The sequence below is a fragment of the Grus americana genome, chromosome 8 (assembly GCF_028858705.1).
Source record: "Grus americana isolate bGruAme1 chromosome 8, bGruAme1.mat, whole genome shotgun sequence".
NCBI classification, from domain to species: Eukaryota; Metazoa; Chordata; class Aves; order Gruiformes; family Gruidae; genus Grus; species Grus americana.
This window is the reverse complement of record NC_072859.1, coordinates 20,087,384-20,104,514: the sequence shown is the minus strand read 5'-3', so window position 1 is coordinate 20,104,514 and position 17,131 is coordinate 20,087,384. Positions and strand designations below refer to the sequence as shown.

Sequence of the window (17,131 nt, the reverse complement as noted above, 5' to 3'; positions counted from 1 at the left end):
CAGCTTACTCTCTGCTTGCACTGCCCACCCCCCAATATGCTCCCTGTTCTCAGCAGCTCTGACACCGCGGGTAGCAATTGTGCCAGCACTAGTTTAAATAGGTGATTTTAGCTAGTCTTGCCTAGACAGACCGGCCACTGCATCCCACTCCTGTCTGCAGCCAGAGCTCCGGCAGGACTCCGGCACGGCAGCAGCAGAGGCCGGATCCTGTGCCAGCGGGGCCAGCCGCGTTGTTCCAGCAGGGAGACGAAGAGCAAGAGCAGTCAATAAAACACAAGGGCACATAAGCTGGGGTTATGCTTTATTCTAGCAGGCAAGTCAAACACAAACCTGGAATTCTGCAACTCAGCATGTTTTTAGGAGTTGCATATTTAGCCGTACTTGCAAAGTGTCGGATGTCAGAGTCCTAGATTTCAAAGGTCCAGAAAAGTCTTTTCTACTTACACGTGTCCCATTTTGCTTCCCTCAACCTCCAGTCACCGTTTCTTAGTGGACTGTAACATAACCAATGACACTGTGATACCAGCGCAGTTTAAAAACACCCTCTTCTTTGCCTCTACCTATCTAGGTACCAGACTGTTTGAAATGCATCATGTGATGACAGAAGCAAGGGGCACATCTGATTCCTGCAGCCCAGTCATCCCCACCATCCCCAGAGACTGCAGCATTTTCACACTGAACACGTACATTGAGTTACTGACCAGATTTCACTTTCAACATGGTCCAGTGAAACTATACTACACATGAACATCGCAGGAAGCGGAACACGGAGCAGTACTGTGACAGCAAGCCTGAAGACCGCGCTGATTCAGTGGGAAAGAAAAGTAGTTTCTATATAGTGTTGTCTTAAAGACAGCAAAATACCTGGTCAAATACTGCCCCAAAATCTCCAGGAAGCTCTTGTAATTTGGTTTATGTTATTCCTCCCCCTCCACACGCCTTTCATAGAATTTTTTCTCTCTGGACTAAAATGGGAAGTTCAAGTCAGTAACAAATATCCAGGGATGGCAAAGGCCCAGGACCACAGAGCTACTTCTCCTGCACATCACTGCTACACTTTCTAAAAGTAAAAACAGAGGAAAGATTACCTGTGTAGTAACCATAAGTATCTTCAAAATCTGCAAAGCCAGTTTCCATGGTATTTGATGTCTTGCTCTGTATTTTTCACAGGGGTTCATGAAGTAAAACTTCAAATCCTCTTTCAGAGCCGTCTCTTTTAGATCTAAATCTGACTGAGCCATCATATTTCTGCCATAAATAATACGTTAATTAGAAACCAACAGAACGCTTTGGCAGACAGTTTCCTCACACTGCAGTTTCACCACATGACATAAAAGGTCTGTGACAATTTTGTTTGGTTTATAGCAAAATGCAAGAAATATTTCCCTATGATCACATAATTAAAAATCATTCAATCACATTAGATCATCAAAACACAACATTTACACAACTATTTCTCAGGAAATAGGTATTAAATAAGAAGCTCTGTAATAGTAAGTCTACATTTATCTCTCTTAAAACTAAATATTTGAAATTGAGAGGCCACTGTTAACACATTTCTCTGAATAACCCACATTCTACCACCAGAAAAAGGTGTCTTAAAGACTAAACAACCAGAGCAGGCTTCACAGCACACTTCTGTTATGAACACGCAGCTTTAAGGGCTAAACTCACAGGCATTTATTTATTTAAATATCTGGGCATGAAAAAAAAAAAATCAGGGGAACAAGCACAGAAGACTGTTGTTGTAGGTGTCTTAAATCACTCTAATTTTTTTCCCCTCTCAGCTGAACAGGACATTGAAAACTTTCCCCTTCTCCTAATCTTTTTAACCCTATTTTCCAGTACCATAATTGTCAGAAATTTCCTACTTCACACAAAGGTCAGAACCTAACTTGTAATTTTTTTTCCCCCTCCCTCCATGTGTTAAGGTAGAGCCATCATATCTGAAACTGGCTACATAAGCCAATTATCAGTCCCATTTACCATCCAAAGAATTACTCCCCATATTCTGAATTTTATAAAGGACATTTTCTCAAGGAATCAATACTTTTGGCTTTGACCAAGTTTTCAGATGCATTCCTACTTCTTCTGTCCTCACCTGCCTGAAGTTTACAAGTATTTAAGCCCAAACTGTAGACCACAAAGCACATTTGGTTTGCTATAGAACCAGCCATCTCTCAAGAAGATAAATGAGAGTTTAAAAACACAGTAAATTCGACACTATGGTGTTTCCTCATAAGAGGAAGTGGGGGGGGGGGGGGGAATCTATTTTAACATTAGAAGCTCAAAGGTTATCTTTATTACACAGCCTTAAATCAATCATTCATGAAGATGATGGGAGGTAGGCTGATTTTGGTTTTGAAACAGGAAAAACACAAGCAGGTTTTTAAGAACAAGAAACTATGGAATACATCCCTAATTACATTTATAATAGAAACATACTAGACTAGTTTTAATACTGTTTAAGATACAAGAACGTTGAAAAATTTAAACACATCTGACAAAAAAGCATATAGTTACAGCTGTGAGAATTGTCTAAGGAAACAGGTACCTACATACTTCAATCCTGCACTGACACCCAAAGACATCGCTGCTCCTGTACCAGCTTCTCTTGAACGGGCAGCAGCATTTGTGTGGGTACACAACAAACAAGACCTAACCCAGAGTAAAAGTCATAGGAGTAGGTGGGAAAGAAAGAGGAAATGGAACAGATTTAAGCTGGATCTGGTCAAGATTCAAAGCATGAAGGAATGAACCACTCCAAGACCTCAGCAAAATCCTCCCCTAAGCTTCCAGTAAAAGCATATCTGAAGTAACAGATCTTAAAAATAACAATTAAAAAATAATCAAACAGCAAACCTTGTAAGAAACACTATTTCCTTTGATATTCAAATGCATACCATGGAAGACATGGTGTTTTTTTCCAAAGTTGTCTTTCAAGCCCCTACAGCTATTCTAGAAACTTGATGTTGACTAATAGCAGTATTTTCACTTTTACACATCCCCCACTTAACTCCACTGGCTACAGTTTATTCTCACTGATGCCTTTAGCTTCCTTTATTAATTAGCTGTAGAAACCGTGAGCAGGAAATTCAGTCAAGGAAAGCAACATACTTTTTCAGCTTAAGAGGAAGCAGTGGGATTCAAGCCTACATCATGGTTAGGCTTTGTCTTCCAATAAAGAAGAGGCGTTCTCCAGTGTAATATTCAAGAAATAATTCATTTGGCAATAGATGAAATACAGCAATTGGTTTTAATTCATCCATTTCTAGAATAGATTCAACATTACATCCAAATAAACTGCATTAAATCTACAGAACTAGAACCTTCAACCGAAGCTTTAAAAAAAAGTTTAAAAGCTCCAAGTGATTAATTTACTGCATTTAAAACAGACCATCTAGCTCTACCAAGTGTTTATTAGCCTAATAATCTAAAATCCAAAAATAATCCAAACAAAGCACCTAGCTCAAGACAAAGTAATGGAACAATTCAATTGAGACACAGGAGTGTCATTAACACCACTCAATAGGTTTCCCCAGTATGTTTTGCAAAGCACTGATAGAAGCACGTTTTGTGAATTAAGACTACCTCTACAATGCACGTTTAAATGCATATTTAAGTGCTGTGCATCACAAATAATAGTTGTTACTAATTCAATTCTAAAAGCTGCATTAGTATAGCCACCATTGCAATGCTGTACCTGTAGGACAATCTGTTGTTCGGACAACGTTTTAGCGAGGCACTTGAAAGCTCAGTATTCTATTGCAGAAAGAGGTTTCCACTCTAACGACTGCCGTTTACAGCTGCCTACTGATGAAATAAGCTTTTAACACGTAGCTCTTCACCTAGCTGAAAAAGCACCATTGAATTAAGTAGCTAAAAAGCTACAGACTGGAGATTCACTTTCGAAAAAATAATTTAGTAATTCACTACAGGAGCAACACTAACAGCGTCCAGAGATCCGTATCGGGAACATTTATCTACTTGAGCTCTAGATCTTGAAGAGGCATTAACGAGATTGATGTGGTGGTTATGAAGAAAACAAACAAATCAATAAAACAATCACTGAATTGGGTTCTACATACCAGACTGGACAACCCCAGCTTCACCTTCACGCTCGCCCAGAGGAGAGCATCGCCTAGCACTTCTCAGAAAAGCGAGTTCTAAGAAACTGAGAAAAAAACCCCTCGCTCCCCAGAGCCGCCAACGTTACCAATCGCTACGCTGCTGCGGGAGGAGCAGCAGCGCTGCCAAAAGCGGCGAGAGCGAGCGGCACGCACCGAGCACGCTGCGACTCCTCTCCGTGACCGCGGCACACCGGCGACACGACGGGCAGGGAAGGTCTCTGGCTCCTGAACAGCAGGACAAAGCCAGCCCCGACAGCTCAGGCAGACAGGACCTACCTTGCGCACCAAAGTCGAAACACGAGTTTGGAGCAACGCCTCCGGCTGTTCGCTAACCTGGTGCCCGACAGCAGGCGCGCTGCCCTGCGGAGCCCGCCCCCCGCCCGTTGCTGGCGCGGCGGGACACGCCCGTTATCGCGGCCCCACACGGCCGCCGTGCCCCGACCCGCGCCCCGGGGCGCTTCGCTCCCTCCCGCAGCCGTTGGCGAAGGAGCGCCCTGACCCCCCCTCCCCGCCGCGCCGGGCGGCGTGACCCAAGCGGGCAGCGCCGCGCCCGGCCCCGTCCCGCTCACCCGCTGGCGGCGGCCCGTCCGCCGGGCAGGTACTTGAGGGAGATCTCCATGGGGCCGCGGCGGCGGCGGCGGCGGCGGCTGCTGCTGCTGCTGCTGCTGCTGCTGCTGCTGCTGCTGCCCGGGCAGGACGGCGCGGGGCTCCGGCAGCCCTCGGCAGTGGACGGGAGGAGCCGGCGCCGCGACCCGAGCGGCCTGGGCCGCTCAGCCCCGTCCCGCCAGCGAGCCCCGCGCCCTGCCCTGCCCCGCCGGCCGCGCCGCCTTTATGGGGGCCCGCGCGGAGGAGGGCGCCCCGCTGCCCACGTGCCCCGCGCCCGGCCGGCGGCGGCTGGAGCTGCGTGCCCTGCGCCACCTCTGCGCCTGTGCTTAGCAGTCAGCGGTGCTCGGGCTCTTGCTAAGCGAAGTAGGGGTCGGTAGTGGCTGTTGTAGCGAGGAGACGACATGCAGGAAGACTGTCAGATTAGCTGCTACAGAGCCGGTCGGTTTGCAGCTGAGAAGGTACTTAGTTCCTCAGAGGATGCGGTTTAATGTGGTTACTCCATATTAGGGTGTTCAAAACAGAATGCAGACTTACAAGAGGCTTCTTTGCAGCAACTGTGAGCTCTCTACCTGCCCACGCGGTGGGGATGGGCGGCGTAGGACTCTTACATAATGCTCTCAGATGATGCTGTGTTTGGTTACAGTCACGCCGTTTAAGGGAGAAGAAGGAACAAAGGCCCAGATAAACATTTATGTGCAGTTACTCAAAATTAGCTGCAAGAGCGTTATGTCAGCTCATGCATGAAAGTTTTCTTAAGGTGTTCTCTGAAGCATCTGCTATTAGCTGCTGCCTCAAGGCAGGAAGATGCCCCTGACACATGCAATCACAGGTTTGGTCTTTACAGCAGCATCTGTTTCCACCCCCCATCTGCCAGAGATAAATTATGCCTTTACACATTTTTTTTAATTGGAAGGGTATGAGCATATCTGGAATTGATTTCTTTCTCTTTTGCATGCACTGTTTACCGGAGAACGTGCTTCTATCCAACACGGAAACTGGTACTTTGAAACAAGTATGGCCCCCACCTCACTCTTCCCTTCAGCGTCACTTCATTCTGTTAAGAGATCCGAGCTCTGCCGAAAACAAGAGATTCTCACTACCTGGGCATATGCAAAACATTGGCATTGAAATGAGCCTTGGTATGAAATCAGCTGTTACCCAAGTTTAGCACCTTGCAACTTACTCTCACAAGGAAATACTATCGCTATTTTTCAGGCAACTCTTTCCAGAGCCCGGTGAGAATCAGAACAAAGGAACTCTCTTACTCCTCCACACCTTCTTGGACAGCACTGAAGCCCCTGTTTGCCTTAGGATGGCATTTTTAAGCATGAGTTTATCTGATGCTTTATCCGCTTCTTTGCTCTCCCCACCTGCATTTTACAGTTCTATCTGTGCCTGACTGATTGTATCAGCATAAAGATACTGATGTCTGCAGGATGCAGCTTTACACGCGTTACTAGCATTGCTAATGTTGAGATCACTGATACTGTTGAAGTCATGAGGATTTTTTTTAGAATAAGATCATTGTTACACTACTTGGCTCTGCAAGGCTGTAACCAGTACATCGTATAGTGACACAAAATAAGATTAAAAAGCCCCACCACATACACAACAGCAGCAGCCACAGGTCTCTTGGCAGAGCTGCACTGCATCTCAAATGCAGCCAGTAGGTTAGAAAACACAGCATTGACTGGCTGCTGCTCAGGTGAGCCAAATACTCCGGCAGATGAAGATCCTGAACACCAAGGACCAAGCAGGTCAGAAATCTGGACAGCAGGCGCTTAGATTGCCAGCAGCGCTACCAAGGAGAACAATACATGGTTTTCTTAAAAAACAAAATCTAGATAGATACCAGATATGTAATACAAGCAGCATTTATTTTTCCAGTCAGAACTGGACATTTTGAGCTGGTGTAAGCCAGTAACTTGTCAGGGTACTGTTCCTCTTTCCTCCGTGTAACAGCCCGCATCTATGGCCAGAAATACACAATTGCTGCTCTGCTGACTTTATAAGCAATTGTCCCTTCTTTTCCTCCCACCCCATCCTATCCTTTGCTTTACTCATCCTTCTCCTAATTTAAGGTAGCCCTTCCCCTCTGGCTTCACACTGTGATACCGCCTATTACTGTTTGAAGGCAAGTTGCCTTTCATCAAGTCTTTTCTCCCCAAACCCACACAACTGCCAGCAATGCTAAATTAAAAGCTGTGTAGTCTAGCAACAGTAACAGAGGAAAGTTTTCCAGTGAATTTCTGTGTCTCAGTTGATTTACTTTTTACCTGTAGCACAAGCACAGGTCATTACTTAAAGACTCTAACAGGGATCTCACTGCAAAAGAAGCTTCACAGTGAAGTTTGCTCTTCAGGCAACAGAAACCAGTGTTCAGTGGAAGATTTCTCCTATTAGGAATTGAAAGAATCTCTATATGATATCTTTTCCTGCTCTGGGGTCACCCATTGTAGCTTTCCACGCCTTAAGCTCATACTGCAGGATTCTATTAACATGTTTTCTCCCTGCTTCTATAAAACTTTGTAAAAATTTGGTATTTTAGAGCTCTGTCCAATTGTGCTGAAATTTGTTGCCAATTTCATGTTAACAGTGATGAAGCATATGTTCTGCCCTGTTTCTAAACGAAATCAGACTACTACTTGCCTTATAACTGTATTGACAAACTATGCCATAGCTGTTTACAAAATGGACCTGCATTTTCAGCAAGTTATCCATCTTAGCTTTCTCTAAACTCTGTATGAAAAAGCCTTGCTAAGAAGTCAGCCTTCTGCATTTCAGCGCTTGCCGTCCTTGTCAGAATTCCTTGCACAAACTATGTTATACAATAGCGATATGCACATTATATATGGTGTGTTGTCGAAAATCCATAAGGAGTTTAATGTGTCAACAAAGAACATGGTCACTTAATATTTGCTTTTCAAGGCAAGATTGCCTTGAATCTCCTTGAAAAGCTTCAAAAATCTTCCATCCTAGGTAACTTGGAAGACAAGGACCCCAGTACATGAAACTTTCAGATACTGCGAATAATCTGTTCTGCCTACACCTTACATTTGGTTTGCCTTTGCTGAATTTGAACGTTGTGTAATGTACAAGAGCGTTTTTAGTGTAAGGGTTAATACTTGCTTGTTTGTTTCTATGGCAAACTCTGCAAAGCTGTTAGACAGGATCAAACTGGGAACAGGACCTCACCAGAGTCCACAGGAACGATCCTGACTACAGGAAATGCAAGTTCACACACTCCACACACCACTTCATGCCAGAAATTGCATATTGCTATTTAAAAAGCTCCTATGTTAACCTGGCAACATATTTACGCTTCAGATGAATACTGACACACCCAATACTTACTGCAGCTGGAAATGTTTATTGTAGCACATTTACAACGTGTAAACATCCAGACAGAACATGTTTAGTGTCGTCCACCTTTGTGCACAGCATTATACATTGTCACACGTACCAACAGGATTGTTGCTCACAAATACAAGTTATCTAAAATATGCTACAGAAAATAAGGCATCTATTAAATGGTATCACAATCAACAAAGTATCTAAACTAAGTTGTCAGAACTGAACTTTGATAAGATCTAATGTTTCAGACAGCCGCTGACAGTACCGGGTTATTAGGTTGGTAGGAAATACCCAGATAGGACTCTCAGAGACATATGTGTTAAATACATAAGTATTTAACTTAGTTTAGACTTCAACAGACTTGTGTACCAGAGGAAGATTTCAAATAAAAAAATAGATATTTTGAAAGTGCTTTTGTCTGACTTTTCCTTTAAAAACCTAAGGTCAGCACACTGTGAAGCTGAGGACTGTAACTGATCCCACCCAGCGCTGGATATAGGAGAACATCTACATTTCTCCACTCAACTGACCCCTCGAACTTCAGCTGTGGCCTGGCATATCCCTGGCCTCTCCCAGAAGAGACTGCCACTTACATTAAGTGGTACTTAGGTTTGTAGAAACATTTAGTTTATGCTCTCAGCCGTATCTGAATGGCTTGTGCATCAGTTCACTGTAATGTCTCCAGAAACAAGTTACATCAAATTTCAGAGTTTTAGTTTATTTTTATTATGAGTGTAGACAAACAAAAAAATGCTGAGGGCTCTAGAGTGAGCTTTCATTCATTGGGTGCCGGGTCAGCCATAGCTAAATAATGCCTGTGGTACTGAGGGCTGGGTTGGTCTTCAAAGTTGCAGTTGTCCAGCACTATTTCTACTTATAGTTGAAAGGTACTGCATTTCTAGTCTACCCACGTAATCTAGCCAAGTCTCTGAACACAGCATTTTAATGCCCTTTCCATTCTAGCACAATTTAATTAATAAAAAAACAAACCCCCAAACCCCCTGAACTAGCAGTAAGAGTGCCTAATCAGAAAGACTGTAAGTTCATCACAAGCTTCTGCCACAGGCTTACACTGTTTTTTCAGAAAAGCAAACTCAGGCTTTAGGTAAAGGTTTTCCACCAGCTCTACTGTCCAGTTCCTGCAACGTGTGCTGCTTTAAAGCCTCCATGATACACTCCCACAATCCATTAGATACGTTCACTAGGACCTGCACAGGAGAAGGGGGAAAAAAGTTGTCAGCTGTATGCATCAAAATAATAGTTTCATTGTATAAGGAGCCTTAAAAATGCATCTGGATTATTTAATAACTGATTTGACATACACTGATAAGAAACTGCAATGAACCACCATGAAACATTTTGACCATGTGAAAGAATTCAGAGAAGCCACGTGTGTCCTGCAGGCCCATATGACTGTTTGAAGAGCAGAAGCCATAGAACCGATAACTCAGCATCCCACTCGAGATACTTACCTATTCCGACAGACCATTCGCTTCAAAGTAAAACCAGAAGGCTGCAGTACTGACCTAAAGGAGCAATGTCCAGCATTTGCAGGCAACTGCAAAGTCAGCCCCTGGTCTAGCTTCTAGAGGAAAAACCCCACTATTTCCAGTATGCAGCACTAACATGCATAGTATGAGGCACGCACGTGGAGCAAGATATTTTGGACCAGGATAAAATCATTAAAGAGTAGGTAATAAGTTCAGGAAACAAGGCTCTGAAACCAGGCGCTTAAATGCCTACAGCTCAGAGTCCAGGACACTGCTGGCTGCCCAATGCTCCTGAAGAGTACGTTGCTTGAGAGTAATCAAATTTCCCTTTTCGAATGCTCTTCTAGGGTCCTGATCCCCGTTTCCACGTCAGTGGGAGAAGTATTACATCCCTACCCTGTCCCGCCTCGCGCTGGGTTTCTTGCCTGCTTAAACTGAGAGGTGTGTGCAGAAAAGGAAATATTAACATTTCAGTGCCCTTTACCCAGGGGTAAGATGCTTCATCCCACACTTTCATTTCAAGAAAGGCGCTCGGTCGGAACAGCGTCTCTCTGCTCTGGGCTGTCTGACTGCAGGCTCTGTTCTCTCCCTGCTCCAAAATATGTCCCCTTCTCCTCCCCCTCAGAAATATATTTCTATCTGGCGTGTAACAATGTAGCACACCAGAAAAGCCCAATACCAAGGAGCTGCAAATGCCTTTGACCTTTTTAATCAAGCTGCAAATATTTTAAGGCTCCTTCACCAAGGGACCCTTCAGCAAGGAAGACTCAGAGCTGCTGCCAGCCAGGTTAAATATAAACCACGTAACCTGCAATCAGTATTCCTGAAGAAACAGAACTTCAAATAACTGAAGCATTAAGCTCTCCATAGTGGAAGTTAGGCAATCCTCTTCCGAGTGCTTTGATAATATTGTAAACTGCACGCTATCTTACAAACGTGGCAAGTTGATTTTCTCCCTAGGTTTCAGGCCTGCTGCCATTTAAGTTAGGACACCTTACTGCACAAGGTAGTATTAAAAAGATGACACTGAACGAGTTCAGTAAGTCCTGACTATTGCAATAAGTACAGGAAGTGTTAATGCTTGTGCATTACACATACGGGGTTCCTCAGTTACTGTATATATATTATCTAACTTGCTGTACTATTTTTCCTATGTTAAGTAATTCTTAATTTAAAAGTTCCCTCACCTCTCCTAAGGAGTTTGTTGGCTGCAGACATTTCACTGAAGTGCTCCATTCTAGAGCATTAGAAATAGTTTGGGATTTTTGTGGGTTTTTTTCCCCCTCCACTCCCCCAAATTGAAGTACTCTTCATGAACATTACACCAGGGACAATTTGTGGTGTGCTGCTTTTGCATACGTATTAATGTATAATTTTAACATAGGTACGTACCATTACAACAGCAGAAGACAGATACAGAACTCTCCTCGTCTAACCTGTACCTGCCCGAGTTCGGTAAGTCTTTGCACTGTGATATAAATCTCTGAAGTTCTGTCTCCGGAAAGCCATCTTGCTGGTAGTGCTAAAAATTGGTATTTAGTTAAACCTTTAGCAGAGCAAAACCACATAGTAACCCAAATCCTCCCCAGACCACTTTTCAGACATTGCTTAAGCCTGAATTTAGAAGATTCAGAAAACTGAATATGCAATTACTGCTTTTTAGTAGATATTTAGCTACCATTGGGGCAGGAAATCAGATAGGCTTGTACGAAAACTGAAGTAGGGAAGGACTAAAAACCTCTTGTCATCACTCTGCAGCCTCAAAAGTAGCCGTTATATTTATTCTTTAAATTGGCATGCGCTGCAAGTCAAAATATTGAGGGAGATGAGAGTTTTGATAGTGCCAATCGTGCGTTCTTATTCCAAATGAAGAGTAAAAGCTCATGCTTACCTTGACAGTTTCATACGTATCTGTAATGAGTGCAATGAAGAGACTCAGCACCATATAGATGAACAGACTGATGAAGGAGTAGAGGTAGATCCTACTGAATAACCAAACCAAGTAACTTTTCTGCTGCATTTTTGCAAAAGTGGCAAACATGTCATCTCCATTGATCAGTGAAAAAAGACATTCAGAAACCACGTTCAGAGAGCGAAACTAGAGAGGAGGGAAGAAAAGAACATCCATCCATGAACATCCATTCATAGAATCATAGAATCTTTAAGGTTGGGAAAGACCTCTAGGATCATCAAGTCCAACCGTCAACCCAGCACCACCATGTCTACTAGACCATGTCCCAAAGTGCCATGTCTACACGCTTTTTGAACACCTCCAGGGACGAACACTTTATTTGGATCCAGAGACTGTACATAACATGAAGATGATACACAGCTGGTCACTGGCTGCCTTGGATCTCTTTGTATGCTCAGGGTATGACAAGGTGCAAACAGTAAAACATTTGAGGAATGAGCAAAGTCTGTCACCTCCTGTACACGTACACATTCGATTCATTCACCTGCAAACTCCTGCTGGTGCAAATAAGCCAATTTAACTTTTAAAAGGGATAAGGATAAAGTCTCCAAAGCTTTAATCTGACACCAGTGTTCTGCAAGATGAAAATTATTTCTCAAAATACTAGCATATGATTGGGAGTCACGGCAGCTTCTACTTCTGACTCACAGCTTTCATAACTCGAGGAAAGTCTGACTGAGTCATGGAAGTCAGACTCCTCCGACAGAGCAGCATCACGTTGAAGATACACTATTTTTATATTAAGGGAAGCCTTGACATGGAGACTTAGAAGACACCAGTAGTAATCTCTCATTCGTTTGGAATCCATTCTGTTATTCAAGTTGTCTTTTTTCCTGTTAAGTATATTACCTTCACATGGTATGGTCCCAGTACAATCCAGCCACAGAAACAATAGCCCAGGTAGATCATAGCAGCGCAACAGCAGAACCTCATTACGTTGGGTAATGCTGCTCGCAGCGTTAGGATGAGAAGCTGCACAAAGCAATGCAAACAGTTAGAATTCAACCAGGCATTTCTTCCAGTCCTCTTATAGCAACAAACAGAATAAATACCAACAGCACGAAGATCTCAGGAGATCCTTACATTATACTTCCGAAAGAAACCTAGGTAGCGAATGACTCCAAGCCACACAAGCATGGTGGATGTTCCTAGGAGTATGCTACAGACATCGTAACTTGTCAGACTCTGAAAAAATAAAGAAGAAAAAAAAAAGAAAGAAAAAAAATCAAGTATTATAACAACTGACGGGTTCTAAATTGCAACTCTCATTACTACAAAGATCTGTTAAGAAACATTGTTTTCCTTGGCAATCTCTCCCATTAAAAATTAGTTTGGGGCAATACGTGTTAGAGAGCAGAAGTCCCACCACAGAACAAGGGCACTTTGAAGTGTAACTGAGTTCCCATGCCTTTACATATGGCTGTTTGTAAAACAGATTCTGACAACGGGCTAAGCTTCATTTGCAAGGCCAAGAGCACAGCTGCACTGCAGGTGCAGGGACATCCTCTCTGGACCTGGCTCGCTAAGACCTCCAGAGCAGCACCGCAAACATTTTTATGCTGCTTCCAGATCTGCAGCAACTGCTTCTGGAATCCGTAGCAGCTGCATCGATGGATTCCCCAGAGCAGCTTGGGAATCTCTCCACCACATCCCGACGGACAGCGTAGCGGTGACTTTAGAACCGCGGGGCAAAGCGGGTTCTTCCAGTACATCAGCAAAGCAGGTTTTAAAAAATAGCATGACTTGTCAGCTGATACTAAGGAGGATCTTATTAGGTAGCAGGAAACTGTGAGGTGTAGACAGTTATCAAGGAGAACTGTAATTAGCATTTAATTAATTCTAACCGGAACGTCATTTATATTTTATTGGCACTTCACTGGGTTTTTTTCCATCTATACATACTGGCCTATTTTCATCCAAGTTAGCATATACCCTGTTCCCTGAACTGCAGCTCTACTCTGAAACAGATCAGGACAGCTTACTTGAATAAGAAGTTTTCACTATTTTCTGGTTTTATTCCTCTAAAAGCTGGCTAATCTTGTATCTTAGTGTAATTAGCTTGCAGGTTGACAAAAAACAAATTTAGGCTACTTTAACGTGAACTTATTACAGATATTCAGCCATTAACTTTCACACAGTAACATGGAACAAGATCTTGTAATTATTGTCCACAAGACTTGCAAAATGAAGTGTATCTGTAGAGATGAGTTTTAGTAAAATACTCTCTTAGAAAAGAAATATGTATAAATAGATGTGTTTATATAGGTAAGATACTGGAATCCCAAAGGCGAGATCTTACTTCAATCTTGTTCTCATCTTTGCTTCTCCCAAAGCAGGATAGAGTTCTCTCTTCTCTTAGCCAACTTCCTCATAGCTTCTCTCTACTCCTAAAAGCCAAGTTTACAATTCCTAAAGTAAGATAGGGCGATTTGTACAGGGCATTTATGACAGTCAAGCTGTCACCAGACAATTTCAGACCCATCCTTTCATCACTACTGTCCAAAGTCTGCTGTGTTGCAGTGTCACACCTCAAAGTCTGCTACATATTCAGTGAAGAACAGCTTTATCTGAATATTAGAGTGCTTCAGGATACCATACTGTAATAATTTTTGTTCCCTAATTCTGACTGCAGATAACATGTTTCAAAAAGATTTTTTTTTTCTCTATATCAAGTTTATTTTAAAAATTGAAAGTCTAGAACCAGGCTGTGGCTGACTGTTATGTACATGCTGGAAACCAGAAGCTAGGAAAGCAGCAAAGTGATGTTTAAGGAGAGAGTCTCTATGCTAGTTAAACACTTATTAAATGGGGAACAGAAAGTTAAATGCTAAATTAAAAAAAAAAAAAAAAACAAATAAGCAAATATAGGTGGTCCTAAATGGGGAAAAGAGGAAGTAAACAGTCTTAAACTTTCAGAGATGAAGTTGATTTTATTCCTTAAAGTCACAAAGGAGCAAAGATAATTAGAACTATAATATTTAGTTATATTGAGAGGTTTTAAATCTCACAACTGGAAATTACACTTCTCAATTATACTTCCAGAAGAGATGACAATTTTAAAATTTCATGCCACTCAGAAGCAACCTAGCTGGGACAGAGACAATCAGTTTTGCTTCCACTTAACAGTGTCGTATCTTACCTTGGCTTGTATCTCCATCTTTAGAGTTGATCCAACAATAGTTAGGACATCGCTAACCATAATCAGGATGTACCATCCATTGACAAATTCCATTTGATCACTGAAAGCTACTTCTTTCTTATAGTAATATAGGAAAAAGCTTACAAGTTCCTAGGGGAAAGGAGGAAAGGAAAATGTTAATCAGACTTACACAAGACATGAAGACTTTCCAAAGAAAGAGTTATACTCACCCTTTGGAGCTGAATTCCTTTAACCACTGATCGTGTGCAAAGGATCAATGAGGCTAGACAAGTCAATATAACAAAAGCATCGAAGATCATCATGTAATGAGTATTCTTCTGTACTGCAAGAACAAAAATGTACATGTTGACAATCAGATGCATTTCATCTTGTTGACCACCTTGAGTATTGAAGTAAGAATCAAGTTTTGATGTTAAGTATGTTTGTACAACTGAATTAAGGAAACTCTTTGCACTTTTCCCACAAAAGCTTGTCTGACATATTTTCATAAGACACAAGTGCACCTGCCTTGCACATACTACTTCAGTTAATTTAGGAAGGTTAACATCACATCAAAAATATACAGAACTTGCCTAAAAAATCCCAAGAACTTTATTGTATGTAATTTCTCTTCCAAACCAGTATTTGGCTACCAGACAGGTTTTCTGTGCTAGAGCAGTGCAGATAATTTACAGTGCTGCTCAGCCAAGACCAACATTGACCTGGACAGGAGTTCTCCATCTCTTATGTTGCTAAAAATCATATTCTCGATCAACTAAGGTCAAATTTTGCACCAAATCTACCATTAGTCACCTTTTTCTTTTTCATACCTATCATACGGCTGAAACCAGATGATACAGTATAAGGATTAGATTTTTGATTCTAAAAGACTGATTATGTTGGGGGAGGGGGGGGAATGAAACAAATTTGTGCTAAAGTTGCAAGAGACAGTTCTCCAAAATGGGATACTGAAGTTTTAGCTGACTTCACAAAGATACCTACAGCACTACCCAGAAAACCCCCACCCACTTCTTGCTTATACCAAAGTCACTAACGCAGGTACTGCTGCCATTCAAGTTGGGTTTGCAGCATAGTCCAGAACAGCAACAACTTGTTGTTGTCCAATTGCAATCATTGCCTTTGTATTTTTCCTTGGCTTTCAGAAAATAATTCAGGGTGTTCCAGGAGATGATTTTGAAAACTGTTATAGAGGCAATCTACACAGATATCAAATATGGATTATTACAGAAGCCTGGTATCAAAACCTTCTTGTACTGCTGCACAAGCAATCTGTTAGAGGTCGCATGCCATCTGGTGTGTGTTTATAACACAGCAGCTAGCAAAGCTAGTTGATAAAGAGTATTTAGTGGAATCTGCATTTGCATAAGTGGTGTGTTTTGTATTCTGTGATGCATTTCATTAAATTCCCCCAAATTAATTCCAATCTTGATCTTTAAAAAAAAACCAAAACAAAAAACCTTCTGCTTTTTCACTACCAGCCAACAAAGGGTACTCTTGTTAGTAACTCTTTAAGACAGATATTTAACCATATTGTGCATCTCAGTTATACCCAAATACAGGCCAAACAACATTTAAGCAGCAGTAAGAATTGTTTCTAGCCATTCCACTCTAGCAAGCCTTAGCAACAGCGCTTCCTTATCTGTCCTGGTGCTAAGTCCTGAAATAAGAGTGAACCAGTTTCAACTTTCCACCACTATCACATGTCCTTCTGTTGCCTGGTGCTAGAACAAGGGTTCACAGCCCTACCTTAAGCAATGAGCAGTGTAAGTTCAGTAGCCAAAGCTAGAAGGATGAACAATGAGTTGTGGAAAAATTTGGGTTTGACAGTATCAATGGTGCAAGGTTTGAGAACTGCTAAGGAAAGTAATGGTGTGGCTGGGTTCCCAGGATTTCAGATCAGAGGTGTAAGAACAATTAATTCCTTAGAAAATCAGGATTTAGAGCACACCCACTAGAGAATGCATGTCAATAGTGCCTCACCTTTTAATAAAGAAAAAGGTTAACAAACATTGTACTTGTGTGGGAAAAGTTTAGCATGAAAATTTGAACACATTTATGTTACTTACTTGATCCAGAAACGTGCCAGTCTTTACATTCCCTGATCGCTATGTCGTTGTCTAGACTTATTTTAATTCTTCCACTATGTGCTTTATTATCAAACACTATCTGTATTAAAAAAAAACAAAACCAAAACTATTACATATGTAGCACCTGTACTGCTAAGCTTGCATAATGATTCAGAGTAATTCTTGTAGGGGAGACATAACAAAACTTGTTTAAGCTTATGGTAATTTCAGTTTATTCAAATAAATGCTGTCAAAGTAAAAGACAAATCTAGTGAACTACATATTTGCCACAAATTGCTTGATCAACTAGATTCTAGGTGAAATTCTTTTAAACTGCAACCTCATTCCTCCAT

General features: G+C 42.0%; 2 protein-coding genes across 12 annotated transcripts in view; both read right to left on the bottom strand.

The window, feature by feature from the left end:
- MCOLN2 (mucolipin TRP cation channel 2) overlaps positions 1 to 5,174 on the bottom strand; it is a 33,839-nt gene extending 28,665 nt beyond the window's left edge. For 2 of the 8 annotated variants that reach the window (XM_054833413.1, XM_054833414.1), the window contains exons 1-2: positions 4,700 to 5,174; positions 1,089 to 1,248 (exon numbers count right to left, since the gene is read on the bottom strand). In XM_054833413.1, coding sequence (XP_054689388.1) covers positions 1,089 to 1,248; positions 4,700 to 4,749 — 210 coding nt within the window. In that variant the 5' untranslated portion in view covers positions 4,750 to 5,174. Of the gene's footprint in view, positions 1 to 1,088; positions 1,249 to 4,088; positions 4,241 to 4,283; positions 4,483 to 4,699 lie in introns of those variants that run through there. The other 6 variants (XM_054833415.1, XM_054833419.1, XM_054833418.1 and 3 more) reach the window with 6 other exon arrangements.
- Positions 5,175 to 8,093: 2,919 nt separating this feature from the next.
- MCOLN3 (mucolipin TRP cation channel 3) overlaps positions 8,094 to 17,131 on the bottom strand; it is a 28,072-nt gene continuing 19,034 nt past the window's right edge. For all 4 annotated transcript variants that reach the window (XM_054833499.1, XM_054833500.1, XM_054833501.1 and 1 more), the window contains 8 exons: positions 16,779 to 16,878; positions 14,922 to 15,034; positions 14,692 to 14,841; positions 12,636 to 12,737; positions 12,402 to 12,524; positions 11,472 to 11,678; positions 10,973 to 11,102; positions 8,094 to 9,298 (listed from right to left, as the gene is read on the bottom strand). In XM_054833499.1, the coding sequence (XP_054689474.1) occupies positions 9,279 to 9,298; positions 10,973 to 11,102; positions 11,472 to 11,678; positions 12,402 to 12,524; positions 12,636 to 12,737; positions 14,692 to 14,841; positions 14,922 to 15,034; positions 16,779 to 16,878 (945 nt within the window). In that variant the 3' untranslated portion in view covers positions 8,094 to 9,278. The remainder of the gene's footprint in view (positions 9,299 to 10,972; positions 11,103 to 11,471; positions 11,679 to 12,401; positions 12,525 to 12,635; positions 12,738 to 14,691; positions 14,842 to 14,921; positions 15,035 to 16,778; positions 16,879 to 17,131) is intronic.